Source organism: Hemicordylus capensis, chromosome 3, assembly GCF_027244095.1.
Source record: "Hemicordylus capensis ecotype Gifberg chromosome 3, rHemCap1.1.pri, whole genome shotgun sequence".
NCBI lineage: Eukaryota > Metazoa > Chordata > Lepidosauria > Squamata > Cordylidae > Hemicordylus > Hemicordylus capensis.
Genome location: NC_069659.1, coordinates 309894870 through 309909718, shown reverse-complemented (window position 1 = coordinate 309909718; position 14849 = coordinate 309894870). Strand labels below are relative to the sequence as shown.

The 14849-nt window shown below is 42.5% G+C and overlaps 1 protein-coding gene across 14 annotated transcripts in view; it reads left to right on the top strand.

Moving 5' to 3' along the window:
* DOCK10 (dedicator of cytokinesis 10) overlaps window positions 1-14849 on the top strand; it is a 296882-nt gene that overhangs the window by 149944 nt on the left and 132089 nt on the right. For 13 of the 14 annotated variants that reach the window (XM_053308598.1, XM_053308611.1, XM_053308600.1 and 10 more), the window contains exons 3-4: window positions 1014-1103; window positions 11286-11368. In XM_053308598.1, the coding sequence (XP_053164573.1) occupies window positions 1014-1103; window positions 11286-11368 (173 nt within the window). Of the gene's footprint in view, window positions 1-1013; window positions 1104-7674; window positions 7710-11285; window positions 11369-14849 lie in introns of those variants that run through there. The other variant, XM_053308610.1, reaches the window with a different exon arrangement.

Here is a 14849-nt window from a genome sequence, read left to right as displayed (position 1 = left end):
GTGCCCTTTTATTTACGTTTTTCTTATTTAAAAAATATACATCTTTCCCCTCCTGAGGTTAAGGCAACTTATGACAATAAATTGGATACCTAAGCATTTATAACCTTATTGGGGCCTTTTTCACGATCAAGCGTGAGGGCAGCTTCTCAGGACTTAGAGGGTTATGGGTAGTGAGGTAACTTTGGATTTTGCCTCACTCATTTTGTTTAGGGCTGACAGCTCATATTTGCTGCTGATATGGGACACAGCTCCCTCAGCTCACCTTTTGATGAGCTGGCTGTGAGTATGGACTATTTCAATGAGTGGCCCACTGAACTAGGCAGGATAGTGTTCCACAGTTAGTAGTGGGAGCCATGTCTCCCAGCTCTTGCCTTGAAGGTAGGGAGCCCGCACTTAAAGAGTTGAGTCATGGGTTTAGGTTACTGTTGGCTTGCAGCAGCTCACTCTAGCTCAGCAGTTGTGATGCTACCCCTTCCATATTATGTGTTGTGCCTTCATTCTGGATGTGTGGACATTGTACGTTGCTTGCATTTCCATTATTTAACTACTCAAAGCTGGTCTCAAAGTAATATTTGACCCTGGGATTGGCATCCTCATGTTTAGTTTCCCATACCCAAACACACAGTGGCTGTACCATTTTAGACTGCACAGCTTGCCGTCCCATAGTGAGTTCCCTCACTTGGTTATCCATGTTATAGGGTTGTCCAGCAGGTGTGGGAAAACTCATTATATATTGGCCTTGAGTTACAAAGTGGCTTGTGTTAAAATAGTCTGTCCAATGGTAACAGTGGAAAATTCTGTACTGAGATCCTTGTGAAAGTAATATGAAAGTTTTAACTGTGGATATTTGAACATGATGAACCTTTTACAGTATGCAAGCAAGCGGTCATTGTGATGAGAATGCATATCTAAGTCAGACCTTTGTTTGCTCAGTTGTTTGTCGAATAGGTATCATTCTGCATACATATTTTAATTCTAAGTCTCTCTTTCATTACCTTTTTGTTTTTTGTCAGATAGCGACAGTTCCCTGGGAAATAAAAACACTGTACCCATCTGTTCCTGAAGATGCGGAACAAAAAGCACAACATTTATTTGTTAAAGAGGTAAATTAGCTCTGTTTAATCTCCTTAGTTTCAAATGCATACAACTAGAATGGATTTTTTTGTTTTTAAAAGTTTAGATGGCATTGTAGCTTTCTGTATTGTGTGGGCTTAATGACACTTTGGTTTTTCAGCAAGGTTTTTCAATTGTTTTTTTAAAGCCAGGAATGCTTTTCTTTCCAAATATTCATTTTCCAGCCTGGTTGGCAGCTGCAACTTCAGTTTCAGCTAGGCGTCGGATATTCTTTTGACCCAAGGTAGATTTTTAATTCAAGCATCTTGCACCCTTAAAATGAAAATTTATGTTATGTGTAGCCATTTGGAACATCTGATCTGCTTAGATAAAATAAATATGGCTTTATAGTGGAGCTTCTCTTTCCAGATTTGTTAAACTGATTCTGGCTGTGAGTACAGATGCACTCTACCAAGGCTGCAGAACTATATAGTATTTCTTAATTGCAGAAAACATTGAGGTCATGCACACGACCAATTCTGGTGGCAGTGGGAAGGGAGGGCAGGGAAGCAGGCTCTTGCCTGCCTCCCCGCACACAATTGGAGGTGCTTTGACAGTTCTGCTGCTTGCTGCAGCACATGAGCAGCGGAGCAGGGAGAGCCAAAGGAGGAAGTATTCCGGCATCCCTCAATGCACTGCACCAGGAGCGCATTCATTGAGGGATCCTGCCGCAGCTGTGCATGCAGCCCGAGCATGCACATGGCCCCAGCCGCTGGGATTAAGACTGCACTTGTGTAAGAAGTAGGGTTAGGCAAGGCGGCAGCACTGGGATCAGCCCTGATCCCAGTGCTGCAGATGAGCAGCCTAACCCAGGCTGGGTTGCCCTAGCCTGAGTTAGGCTGCTCATGGAAATAGCCTTATTCAGTTATGGCTGAATAATATCTGTCGAAACTCTTTAAAAAAATTAACTTCTTAGGGTTAAAGTAATCGGTTTACTACGTACTGAAAAGGAGTGGTCTGCCAATGAGAATATTATCTGTTTCAGTTATGCAAACTTTTAAATGCATTGCTCATTTTTTCACAAGCTTTGTCCTCACATGAGATTGTCCCATATTACTGTCATGTTTAGGAAACCATTTGCTGATTCAGATGTGATGGAAAACCATGGTTCCCACTAGGGATTGAGCCCTGGAATGTCACCATCTCAAACACTGTTTCCCCCTACCTATTTGACTTCACTGTGGGACTATGACACTTAATCATTGGCTTCTTTAAGCCTCAATTCCATGGCTTGTGTAAAGCTAGAGACTGTGATTTAACTCTGGTTTCCAAACAAGATTATTAAATAAACTTCAAACCCTGGTTTCACATCCTAGTTAAAAAGTCGAAGTTAAAGCACAATTCCTGGCTTTACACAAGCCACAGAAGTCCTCTTCAGACATTATGAGTGCTGCAGGCACTCATGCTTACAAGGGCAACAGTGGGAAGGAAGTCCCACCATCCTGCTATCAGTCACCCCCTTGCACCTGTCAAACAGGCTTACAGTACTGTTTGTCTGAAGGGTGAGGCTTTGTAAGCATGTTCAGTGGAGATTCTGTGGGCTGCAACCTCAACTGATCAAGCTTTCAACTCACAGAACCACTGATGAACATGCTTGCAACACCTCCCCCTTCAGGTAAATAGTGCCAGAAGCATGTTTGTTGGATGCAAGGGGATGATTGACAGCTGGGCAGTGGGACTTCCTCCCCGCTTTTGCCCTTGTAAATGTGAGCACCCACAGTGCTCATAATGTCTGAAGAGGACTGGAGTCATTTAAAGGATTCCCAGCAGCACGAGCAGAGGGCAACTGGAGGGAGCCTGTGAGCCTACACTTCTCCAAGACTTTTTTTCTAGTGAGAAACTATGGTTTCCTGTTATGTCTAAAGCAGCCCCACATGCCTGTATTTGCCCTTTCCTTTCATCTGGGAGCTCCTGTTCAATTTTTGTTTGTGATGCTAACAATGTCTGACATCCAGAGCAACAGAGCACACACTCGGAGCTGTAGACTTCCCCACTGACATTGCACTTGTGTGTGCAGGGCGGGGGAGAGTAATTTTGGGTGCTTTTATACCTGTGGAAGTGCCTTGTGCCTTCTGAAACTATGTCTCTGAGGGCTGCCTGACCAAACGCAGGAAAGATTGCCCAAGATCATGACCCCGCCTCATGTAGTATATGAGCCAGCTGAGATGGCCAGTCCCATCTTAGGGGGCAAATGCTCATTGTGATTTTTGGCAAGTTCTGCACGTCTAGAAGTGGAAAATAGGTGACAGCATTGCAATACTTTCAGCTTTCATTGTGTTATGCTTTAATTGTCCTGACCATTGGGCTAGCAGCTGTCAAATTTGAAAAGATACTTTAAAGGATTTTAAAGTTTTAAAAGTGCCTAAACTACTATAAAATTTAAGAAATGAAAATTGATATGAATGTTCTTTAAATTTTAGTCCATGGAGAGTACAACAATTTGTTTATTCTTAACCTAACCCTTACCCTAACTCTTTGCTTTGTGCAGAAATGACTGCAATTTTACCTTAATTGTTTGAGGGTAAAGATAAAAATAGAGGTGATAAGACATAGAAAGCAGCAGGTGCAGGAATGCTATCACTTATTTTCCATCTATAGAGAGTAGATGTTGCCAAAACCCACTCTGAGAATTCATCCCCTGAGATGGTACCAATGCCCAAAATTTGTGGGCCCAGCTCATGGGTGGACATGCACAGGTAGAGTGGCAGAGGCAAAGCCTCTGGCTGTGAAGATGCAGCTCCCATTGCATCCTTGCTCCATTACTCTGGATGGAAGCCAGTCAATGTTTGGAAATATGATGTGCCCACGGTACCATTTTTTACTTCATGTAATAGTCATCATTATTGTAATTTGAATATTCTTACTCTGAAACTCATTTCATTTGTAATTAATAACAAGTTGTTCTAGTAAGAACTAATCAGCCTACTTTCCTTTTACTGTCTCTATAACTGGACTATATTTGGTTCAAACTGAGGTCCACAAGTTAGATCTCTTGCACCTCAAATGTTCACGTGACCATCATCTTGAACTGGAGTGGATATCATCACAAACAATGCCGTGGAGGTGTCCCTATGTGTCCCTATAGGTGTAGCAAATTTGGTTCAAATCAGTTAGGCAGTTCACAAGTTAGCCCACATGCGACTCAAAAGTTTACGCATCCCTACAACTGTACTCAATTTGGTTCATATTGGTCCAGGCATTGCAAAGTTGATAGGGGTAGGCCACACACACGGACACACAGATGGACACATGGACAGACACACAGAATGCCGGGTGATCTCATAAGCCTACTGGAAAGTAAGCTAAAAAGGGAAGGAAATGGATACCACATTTTTGTGCTTGTGTGGTTGCTAGACCAGGTTGAGAAGGCAGGTAGTGCCTGTTGGTGCATGTTCAGAACTTAGTTGGTTAGTTTAACCCTATATCAATAAGAAATTACCCTTTCTGATAGCTGCATTTTAGTCCAGCTTTAGTATCCCTATTTGTGCATTGGGAAGGGGTAGTTTCCCAGTCCCAGGTCCAATCAAAGTCAACCTTGCACCCTCTTTTCTACCAGGAATCCACACTGTCACTTAGCAACATTAGGCTCTACTTCCATGTGGGGAGGAAGATTGGTAGGGGAAATGGAGAATATGGCCTTCTGTAACATGCTCTTGGGAGACGGCTAACAGCAACTGATGCCACTGGAGCTCTAATGTCTCCATGTACTAGCAAGCAGGGTGCCAGAAGTTTTGATGCACAGTGAAGCTATGGCAATGTGCCTGTTCCCACAGTGGCACTGAAAAATGTCCATGCACCAAAACATTATGAGCCAATTTAGAACTCTTGGGACGTGGGGGATCTGGCCCACAAAGTAATGCTGGTATTTATGATTGTTTGGTGCTGCTGCGCATGTGGAAGCCAGCCCAGGAAGTGTTGTCAGTTTTGTGGAAGAGCACAGTTGCATAACTAACTGAGACAGTGCACCCACAGTTACCCAGTACTACTTAGACTGGAAACAATGTAAGTTGCTCTGTAGAAGTGCAGGTGCGCAGTTCTAAGTAATGGCACAACTGCACTCCTGTGCAACACTGCCAGGGCCGGCTTCCATGTGCACAGCAGTGCCAGCTAGTCGGGAATGCTGGTGTTGCAGATCATGTGGGCCTCTGTCAAACTGTTGCAGAACAAGCTCAAGATTAGTGGCCCAAATATGATTAGAACCAGGGAAGCAGGTTCCACGTCACTTTTTATATAACTGTGGAAACTATTGATTAGCTATTTCCCTGACTTAGCAGACACCCACTATAAAAATGTATCCTGTTTCTAGTTGTTGGCTTCAAAGAAAAGTGGGGAGTGCCACTTGATACTCAATACAGTAGCAAGGCCAATGCTGGCTCTCCTGCCTTCACTGAAATGGGAAGGAATTTCAGAGTGACATGTTCCTATCTGGAAATTATTGCAAACTGGCAAGATATAACTGAGGCCAAACCCATCTGTGGAGCAAAAAAAAAAAAAAGAGTGTGAAAGTCACTGTACAATGGTAAATGCAGGGAGATGGAATTATTATTTCAGTGGGAATTTGGTTAATGGAACTGTGTCAGGATAACAGCTTTAACTGGTTCCCCCCCCCCCCTTAAATAGTAAAGCACATGTTCTACTTTCTTTTTCTTTCCAAGTCTATATATAGTAACTAAAAGAAGACCTCAGCAGAAAGTATTTAGTAGCATCCAGACTTTTCTTTCCCCTGCTGAGGCTGTAATTAAGAACTAACAGTGTTAACAATGAGGATATTCTTTGACCATCAGCAAATATAAAGGTCATTTGAATACCAAGGCATTCTGTTGGTTCTTTTGGATCTCTCAGTGCCTTTTGATACCATTGACCATGGTATTCTTTTGGAGTGTCTGAAGGGGTTGGGAGTGGGAGGCACTGCTTTGCAGTGGTTCCACTCCTACTTCTTGGGCAGATTTCAGATGGTGTCACTTGGAGACTGTTGCTCTTCAAGATCTCTGGTATGGAGTCCCACAAGGCTCCATACTGTCTCCAAGGCTTTTTAACATCAACATGAAACTGCTGGGCGAGATTATCGGTGGATTTGGTGCAGGATACTATCAGTATGCCGATGACACCCAGATCTATTTATCTATGTCAACATCATCAGGATAGGGCATAAACACCCTAAATGCCCTCCTGGAGGCGGTGATGGACTGGATGAGAAATAACAGACTGAGACTGAATCCAAATAAGATGGAGGTACTTATTGTGCAGGGTCGGAACTCAGGAGACAACTTTGATCCTCCTGTCCTGGATGGGATTACATTCCTCCAGAAGGAACAGATACTCAGTCTGGGAGTGTGTCTGGATCCAACCTCCCTCTGGTGTCTGAAGTTGAGACAGTGGCCGGAGGAACTTTTTATCAGCTTCGGCTGATATGCCAGCTGTGTCTGTTTCGCGAGATAAACTACCTCAAAACGTTAGTGCATATGCTGGTAACCTCCAGACCTGGTTACTGTAATGCGCTCTATGTGGGTCTATCTTTGTATGTAGTCCAAAAACTTCAACTGGTGCAGAATGCGGCCATCTCAAACGTAATCTCAAAGAGACAATATTACATCTATACTGAAAGAACGGCACTGACTACCAGTATGTTTCCAGGCAAAATACAAAGTGCTGTTTATAACCTATAAAGCCCTAATCAGCATAGGCCCAGGGTATTTAAGAGAATGCCTTCTTTGTTATGAGCTCCACCACTTTTTGAGATCATCTAGGAAGGTCCATTTGCTTTTGCCACCAACTCATCCAGTGGTTACTCAGGGATGTGTCTTTTCCATTGCTGCCCCAAGGCTTTGGAATGTGCTCTCTATTGAAATCAGAGCCTCCCCATCTCTGATAATTTTTTAAAAGGTGGTTAAGACATTTGTTCGCCCAGGCTTTCAATTAGACTCATTGAATGTGAAATTGTTTTAAATTTTAAATTGTTTTAATGTTTTAATTTTGTTTTAAATTGTGTTTTATTGTAAACCACCCAGAGATGCAAGTTTTGAGCAGTATGTAAATATTTTAAATAAATAAATAAATTTCACCTTCCCTGGGGGAGAGGGGCAGATTTCACCAGCCCGGACAGAAAGTCCTCTCTTGCTGTTTCTAGGGCAAACACACACACACATACACACGCATGCACAAAGGGCAGGAAACAGGCACTGACCCCCCCTTTCTTCACACAGTTGCTCCCTTTGTTTTATTAGTTATAGAACCAGCTGTAATACCAACCTTTTGGTCTTCACTCCCCTCATCTCCACACTAATGTAATCTTCATTGCCAGCGAAGAAACTTTCAATCATGCAGGAATCTACAAATGACACAGATTTCCTGAATTTGCTTTTTACAAATCCCTTTTCAGTCATTTTCAGAAATTGGTGCAAAACAAGACCACACAACTCAGTCAGTCCTCCCACACATATCAGAAGGATGCAGGGAGGTTGAGCAGCACTGATGTCATAATCACCTCCGCCAATGGGAGAGCATTCTTGCTCTTCCAGGGAAATGTGACTCTTTAAACAGGTTTTTAAAACAATCTACTTTACATGGGATGAAAAATATCACACCACCACCTAATGGTGAGCTGCTTAATGGATTAATGCTATTAAAATTGATATATGAGATGTAGGAGACATCCCCAATAGATCTTTAACACCTACTAAAACGACTATCCAGTGTTTTTCTTATTATTTATACCTGGCATCTTTCACTGAATAAACTCTGCATGGGGATCATTACTCTAGGCCATGGGAGAACCTAATGTGTAAACTATAAATGTAAGCTATAAACTATACAAGGTGGAGCTCCAGTGCTTGTCAGGAATGTTCTTCTGCTTCATTTATGTTTTCTCTTTTACAAATGTAACTCTGCAGTGCAAGTCAAAATCATATTGCTGCTACTTATCAATTGATTGTGTTAGTTCTAGCCAGGCTAAGCATGGGATATCGTGGGTATTCTAGTTAAGGCAAGGAAACTGATAATACATAAAAATAGAAGAAAGCTGCAGAACAGCTTCCTGGGCAGAGTACATAAGAATGTATAAGAACAGCCCTGCTGGATCAGGCACGAGGACCATCTAGTCCAGCATCCTGTTTCACACAGTGGCCCACCAGATGCCTCTGGGGAGCCCACAGGCAAGAGGTATGTGCATGTCCTTTTTCCTGCTGTTGCTCCCCTGCAACTGGTATTGGGAGGCATAATGCCTCTGAGGCTGGAGATGGCCCACAGCCACCAGACTAGTAGCCATTGATAGACCTGTCCTCCATTAATCTGTCTAAGCTCCTTTTAAAGTGAAATAATAGAAGGAGATTCATGCAAATGAATGCCCCCCACACACCTTGATTCTATGTTTTTTTTTAAATTATTATCATTTTATGCACGATTAGGGCCCAAGCACTTACTGTAATGCCCTTTCTCTTGTTTATTGGCAAGAAAGGTATCTGGATCTAAATTCATTCGAGGAATATTTCTAGCTTTCCTCAAAGGGGTCTTATAGATTCCTTTCCTTTTGCTGTCCTTCCTGGCTAATATATGCCATAATGACAATAGGAGAAAACAAGTCAGAATATCATCAAGCCCTTTTAATTCCTGTTCTCTGATACTGGCATAATGACTCACATGATGGCTCTGGCATAATAATGATCACAATTTCTTCTGCGAGCTTTTAACAATGTCCATAAGAGGGCCAAACAACATAAGAAAATTTTATTTTTCCATTTCTAGGATTTGTAATGTTCTGCCCAGTTTATAGCTGGGTGGGCTGGCAGGAAGCAGCTTCTGGAACATTTTGTGCACCATTTCGAGGCGCCATCAGTATGAGCACATCGATGGCAGAATATTGTCCAGCAGCTATAGAACTGTTCATATAAATTGCTCTGGAAATTTAAGCCAGGCTCTTAATATCATTTGAATACACTGTTTGTTACGGTTACATTAGATGTATTAATCTCTGTGAAAAGATACAGACCTTTTATGTTAATTCTTTAGGGCTAAGAACTGTGATTAGTTTGTATGTGTCAGCTCTGCATCTAAATCCACTAGTGAATAAGACACACTATTAAGAATTAACTGTTGATCCCCCACTGTATGTATAACTATTGCATCTTTTCAGCATATAATGACTGGTAATACAGATACCAAAGAAAAAGAAGAAAACGGACCCTTTCAGAATGCCTTTTTTGTGCATGTGCCAGCAAGAGGCTGAATGAAGTGTGGGATCTATGCTGTCCTTGATCTAACTGACACAACAAGCTTTTTCACTGGCTCATATATTACAGTATACACACTGCTGTTAATCAAATATACACTTACTATAGGCCAGATGTTCACCGGGCTTACTTCTTATAAACCGTAACCACAGAAATATAGAGACAGAAATGTGCTTGTCCACCTGTTAATCTGCATGCAAGTTCCTAATCCTGCTTCTCATTGCAGTATCTCATGTGGATACAAAGTGCCATCACTGGTGTGGAATAATTATATTCTCGGGGTTTTGCCATTTAGTAATTTAATGATCGATGTGCTACTTATAATATACATGCTATTTTGGGGCCTTTATTTTGTTCACCAACTGTATAGGAAACTCCTGTTATTAAGTTTTGCAAGTGGAAAACCAAAGCTGAGACTCATCTAAGGCCATTCAGTGCTTCTGTGCATGTGGTAAGACTGGAACCCTGGTCTCCCAGGTGCAAGCCAGGCACACTCTTAAATGTACCACACTAGCATGTCCCTGCTAACTGGGCATATATCAGCCCCCCAAAAACACACATTCAACAGCTGCACGCCCACTTCTGAAGAACAGATGCTTGCATGGGGCAAAATCAATTTTTGCCAATCTCCCCTTCACCTGGAAGTGTTCTGTGCAACCCACAATTATCAATTATGTGCCTGAGAGTCTCACAGCCCTCAGAGGCATAATTACAGGTTATACAGAGCACTTCTGGGTAAAGGGGAGATTAACAAAAAAATCCCACCCACCCCCCACACAAACATGTAAGATTGCTTGGGCTGCATAAAGAAAGCATTAGTGTGCATGTTGCCCACTGAATCTAGGTGTGACAACATTAACTGAGTGTAACTTACAAACTGCTTAATTTTTAATGGAATAAGAATAAAGTACAAAATGTGTGCCATTCCATTATTCTTGACTTCAAGAATGCCTCCTTTGAACATAAGAGGGATTCTGAACAAAGGTATGAGTACTTAGATTTTGAAAGGCACCTCTTTGTATTAAAAAAAAAAAATCCAAGATGAGCAACAAATCCAACTTTTGAGTTTGAAAACTATGATCTGTGGTAAGGTAGAGAGGGAAATGGATAGTTCTGCTTTGGAGAAAACCATGACAGTTGAGCTATGATAACTAAAGGCATTAGGGGTGGGATCATTACTTCAATTGGAGGTTTGCCACTGGCTTCACTGGAATGTAGATTGTACCATAAGGAATATTAGGAAGGGAAGGAAAGATGAGCTGTTGTAAATGTAACAATAGCAGAAAAACCTAACCTTGTAAGTATGGTAAATTTAGGTTCAGAGGAGTATAAAGAATAGTTTTCTATATGATTTTGAGGAGGGGACTGAATGGATGTTCAGAAAGAGAAACCAAAAGACATGTTCTACGCCTCTCCTCATGCTTCTCTTTGTAGCCACTCTCGACCCCTTACTCATGGTTCAGTCTGTTGATGTCATTGGTTCCAAAATATGAACAACTGAATTTAGGTTTGCAATCATTGAATGTTTCTTTGTTTTATCCTGCACAGATCTGGAGGTCCTTATGTTCAGCAGTAGACTGTGCACAGGGATTTCCCCATTTCAAGTGACTAGAGCATTATTTCCAATAGAATAAATCACCTAGTGGAAAGGAGAAAACGTTGGTGCCTTTAGGCAGTTTTCTTCCTCTCCACCCTACTCCTACCCCACTGCCAACTGATTATAGATGCATCAGAGATTATAATACCAAGTATCTGGAAGTGGGATCTGGGAGCATTGTGTGTGCTAGGTATATTTGTTCTCCATGCTTTTACACAGTTGGGATTGCACCTACAAGGGGGATTTGCATATGGAATCTTGTTTCTGTGCATGGATTCTCCATGTTAGATTGCATTTTTCCCTACTGAATCAAACTAATTGCAGTTACTTTTTCTACCTGATTTTTTTAGGCATGTAAATATTACAATTCCCAGTGGCATGTTGTGGACTACAAATATGAACAATACTCAGGAGACTTTAGACATTTACCGCGGTAAGAAATTCTATATTTTTGTTGGACTTTATTTTTTAATTATTATGCATGTATGTAAGAACATAAGAACAGCCCTGCCGGATCAAGTCCAAGGCCCATCTAGTCCAGCATCCTGTTTCACACAGTGGCCCACCAGATGCCACTGGGAGCCTACAGGCAGGAGTTGAGGGCATGCCCTCTCTCCTTTGTTACTCTTCTGCAACTGGTATTCAGAGGCATCCTGGGCCTATAGCCCTCCAACTAGTAGCCATTGATAGATCTCTCCTCCATGAAGTTATCCAAACCCCTCTTAAAGCCATCCAGGTTGTTGGCTGTCACCACATCTCGTGGCAGAGAATTCTGCAAGTTGATTATGTGTTGTGTGAAAAAGTACTTCTGTTTGCTGGTCCTAAATTTCCTGGTAGTCAGTTTCATGGGATGACCCTTGGTTCTAGTGTTATGTGTGTGAGAGAGAAAATTCTCTCTATGCACTTTCTCCACACCATGTATGATTTTCTAGACATCTATCTTGTCTTCCTGCAGTCATCTTTTTTCTAAACTAAAAAGCCCCAAGTGTTGTAGTCTTGCCTCATAAGGAAGGTGCTCTAGGCCCCTGATCATCGTGGTTGCCCTCTTCTGCAACTTTTCCAGTTCTACAATGTCCTTTTTTAGATGTGGTGACCAGAACTGTACATAGTACTCCAAGTGTGGCCTCAGCATCATTTTGTATAAGGGCATTATCATATTAGCCGTTTTGTTTTCAGTCCCCTTCCTAATGATCCCTAGCATGGAATTGGTGTTTTTCACAGCTGCCGCACATTGACTCGACACTTTCAACAAGCTGTCCACCACGACCCCAAGATCCCTCTCCTGGTCAGTCACCTACAGCTCATATCCCAACAGTGTATACTTGAAGTTGGGGTTTTTCGTCCCAATGTTTATCATTTTGCACTTGCCAACATTGAACCATATTTGCCATTTTGTCGCCCACTCACCCAGTTTGAAGCGATCCTTTTGGAGCTCCTCACATATATTTTGGATTTCACTACCCGAAAGAGTTTGGTATCACCTGCAAATTTGGCCACCTCACTGCTTACCCCAACTTCTAGATCATTTATGAAGAATTTCCCTCCAATTCTGGCAAGTTTTTTGCGGGCACAGGCATGCAAAACAGCTGTAGCTATCATTCATGTTAGTTATAACAAATGCATCTTATTTCAATGAATCTCCAGTGGAATGAATGGCAGTTGAGCAACAGCAGCGCTTGATAGACTGGGCAGTGAATCACATAGCCAAAGTGGAACATTAGTGGCTAAGAATGTAAGCAATGAGCTGGGAAGTCCTTGGTGAAAATCTCATTTTCCATAATTTATTAGGTGGCTTTAGGCATGTCATGATTCTGCAAGCAGAGGCATAGCTAGAACAGAAGCAGCCTGTTGTCATCCCCCCGCCCCAGCTGTGCATGTCCCTCCCCCCACTCACTCACTCACTCACTCCTGCTACTGGCCACCTCCTCTCTCTCTCTCTCTCTCTCTCTCTCTCTCTCTCTCTCTCTCACACACACACACACACACACACACACACACACACACATTTCTATACCGCCTGATAAAGACATCTTTTGGCAGCCCTTCCAAAGCACCACAGCCTGAGAGAGTGCAGCTCCTCTGCTTCTTTTGTGAGCATGAAGAGGAGTGTGTGTAGAAGCTGGGGCAGCCAGCCAGTAGTAAAACATTAATTTGCATTCCACTCAAAGTGGAGGACGGGGCCTTCTCCGTTGCTGCCCATAGGCTTTGGAACACTCTCCCTGCTGAAATAAGAGCCTCCCCATCTCCTACAACTTTTTAAAAGGCAGTCAAGACACATTTGTTCACCCTGAGCCATTTTTGGAAGGGCGGTATAGAAATCAAATTATTAATAATAATAATAATATGCTGTTTTAACAGTTTTATTATTTTTAATAGTTGTAACATTTTAAATTTTAAATTGTTGTAATGTTTTAACCGTTTTATTTGTTGTTTTTATTGTTTTGTTGTAAACTGCCCAGAGACTTGTGTTTTGGGAGGTATACAAATATGTTAAATAAAATAAATAAATAAGTCTTTTGGGAAAAGGGATTTGGAGGGGGAGAAATTGTTTGTTTCATGGTTGCCTGTTTTGTTGTTTCTCCAGTGTTTTTCTTCTCAGTAGCAATTTAGGGGTCATATCTTCAGTTAGACCAAGTATAAAGTTTCTCTAGTCTTCTGACACTTAGATTTGAAGAGATCTATATTTTTGATTTAAAAATATTTATGGAAAGTTGTTTGGATCCATCTGTAAAATGAAGTAGCTTAGAAACAACCATTGGGTTCCCATCTGTGCAAAGGTCTCTGCTCCCCACTTCAGTGGGGGTGAGTTCTATGCATACGACCAGATTATGCGTGGATTTTTACAACAAAGAAGTGAATGGGTAAGCTGGTATATGCATGTTCTCTTTCATCATCAAATTCTGATGCTGTATTGAGCTCCAGTGAGGAAGGGCAGGACACAGACTTGGTAAATAAACAAACAAACCTGTAGTTTGTATTTTCCATTTTCCACACATTCTTATGACTAAGGATGTGCCCAAAACGTTTCGGAGGCCATTATAGAGGGTTTCAGCCACCGGGGCCATTTCGGCTTTCCAAGGCGGCGGGGGTGTTCCGTTAAGAGCGGGGGAAAGTGCACTTACTCCTCCCGCCGCGTTTCCCCCACTGGCGCTCTGTTGTATTAAAGCCCCTCGGGGCGACAGCACTGCCGCCCCGTTGCCGTCCTCAGCCGGAAGTGGCCGGAAGTACTGGGCGGGCATGCACCCATCTTGTGTGTGCATATGCACAACAGACAGGTGCACACAACGGGCGCGCATGCATCCGGTACTTCTGGCCGAGGACGGCAACAGGGCGGCAGGGAGGTATGCTGCCGCCCTAAGGGGCTTTGATACAATGGAGTGCCGGCGGGGGAAATGCGGCGGGAGGGGGAAATGCACCCTCCCCTGCCCCAAAGGGAACACCACCACCACCACCCCTGGAACGGTTCCGGGCAAATCCCTACTTATGACCTCTTGTAAACTAAACTAGACAACATTATATCAGGTATCCAAAAAAGATTCTAGAACATTCAAATCACTCCATCCACATTTGAGTCATTACAATTATATAAAGTAACTAGAATCAATCTTCAAAACAAATTGACTTAAGAATAATGTATGGTACGTTTCATCTTGTGGCAGTGGTAACTTCTGGTTTTCATCAAATGCTATACATATGGCCAAATTCGGACGTAATAGGACACCAGAGGTTCCTTCGCCTCCGGTTTCCATAGCTGCACACCCGATTTCGAGAAACTGGATTTAAAGGCGAAATGGGAGCCACAGTTTCCCTCCATGAACTCCACTCTGAACCTTTAGTTCAGAGTGGAGTTTGGCCACTTTCAACTTCCAGTTTCAACTGGCACCTCAGTTTTGGCCCCATGGAACCTGAGTTGA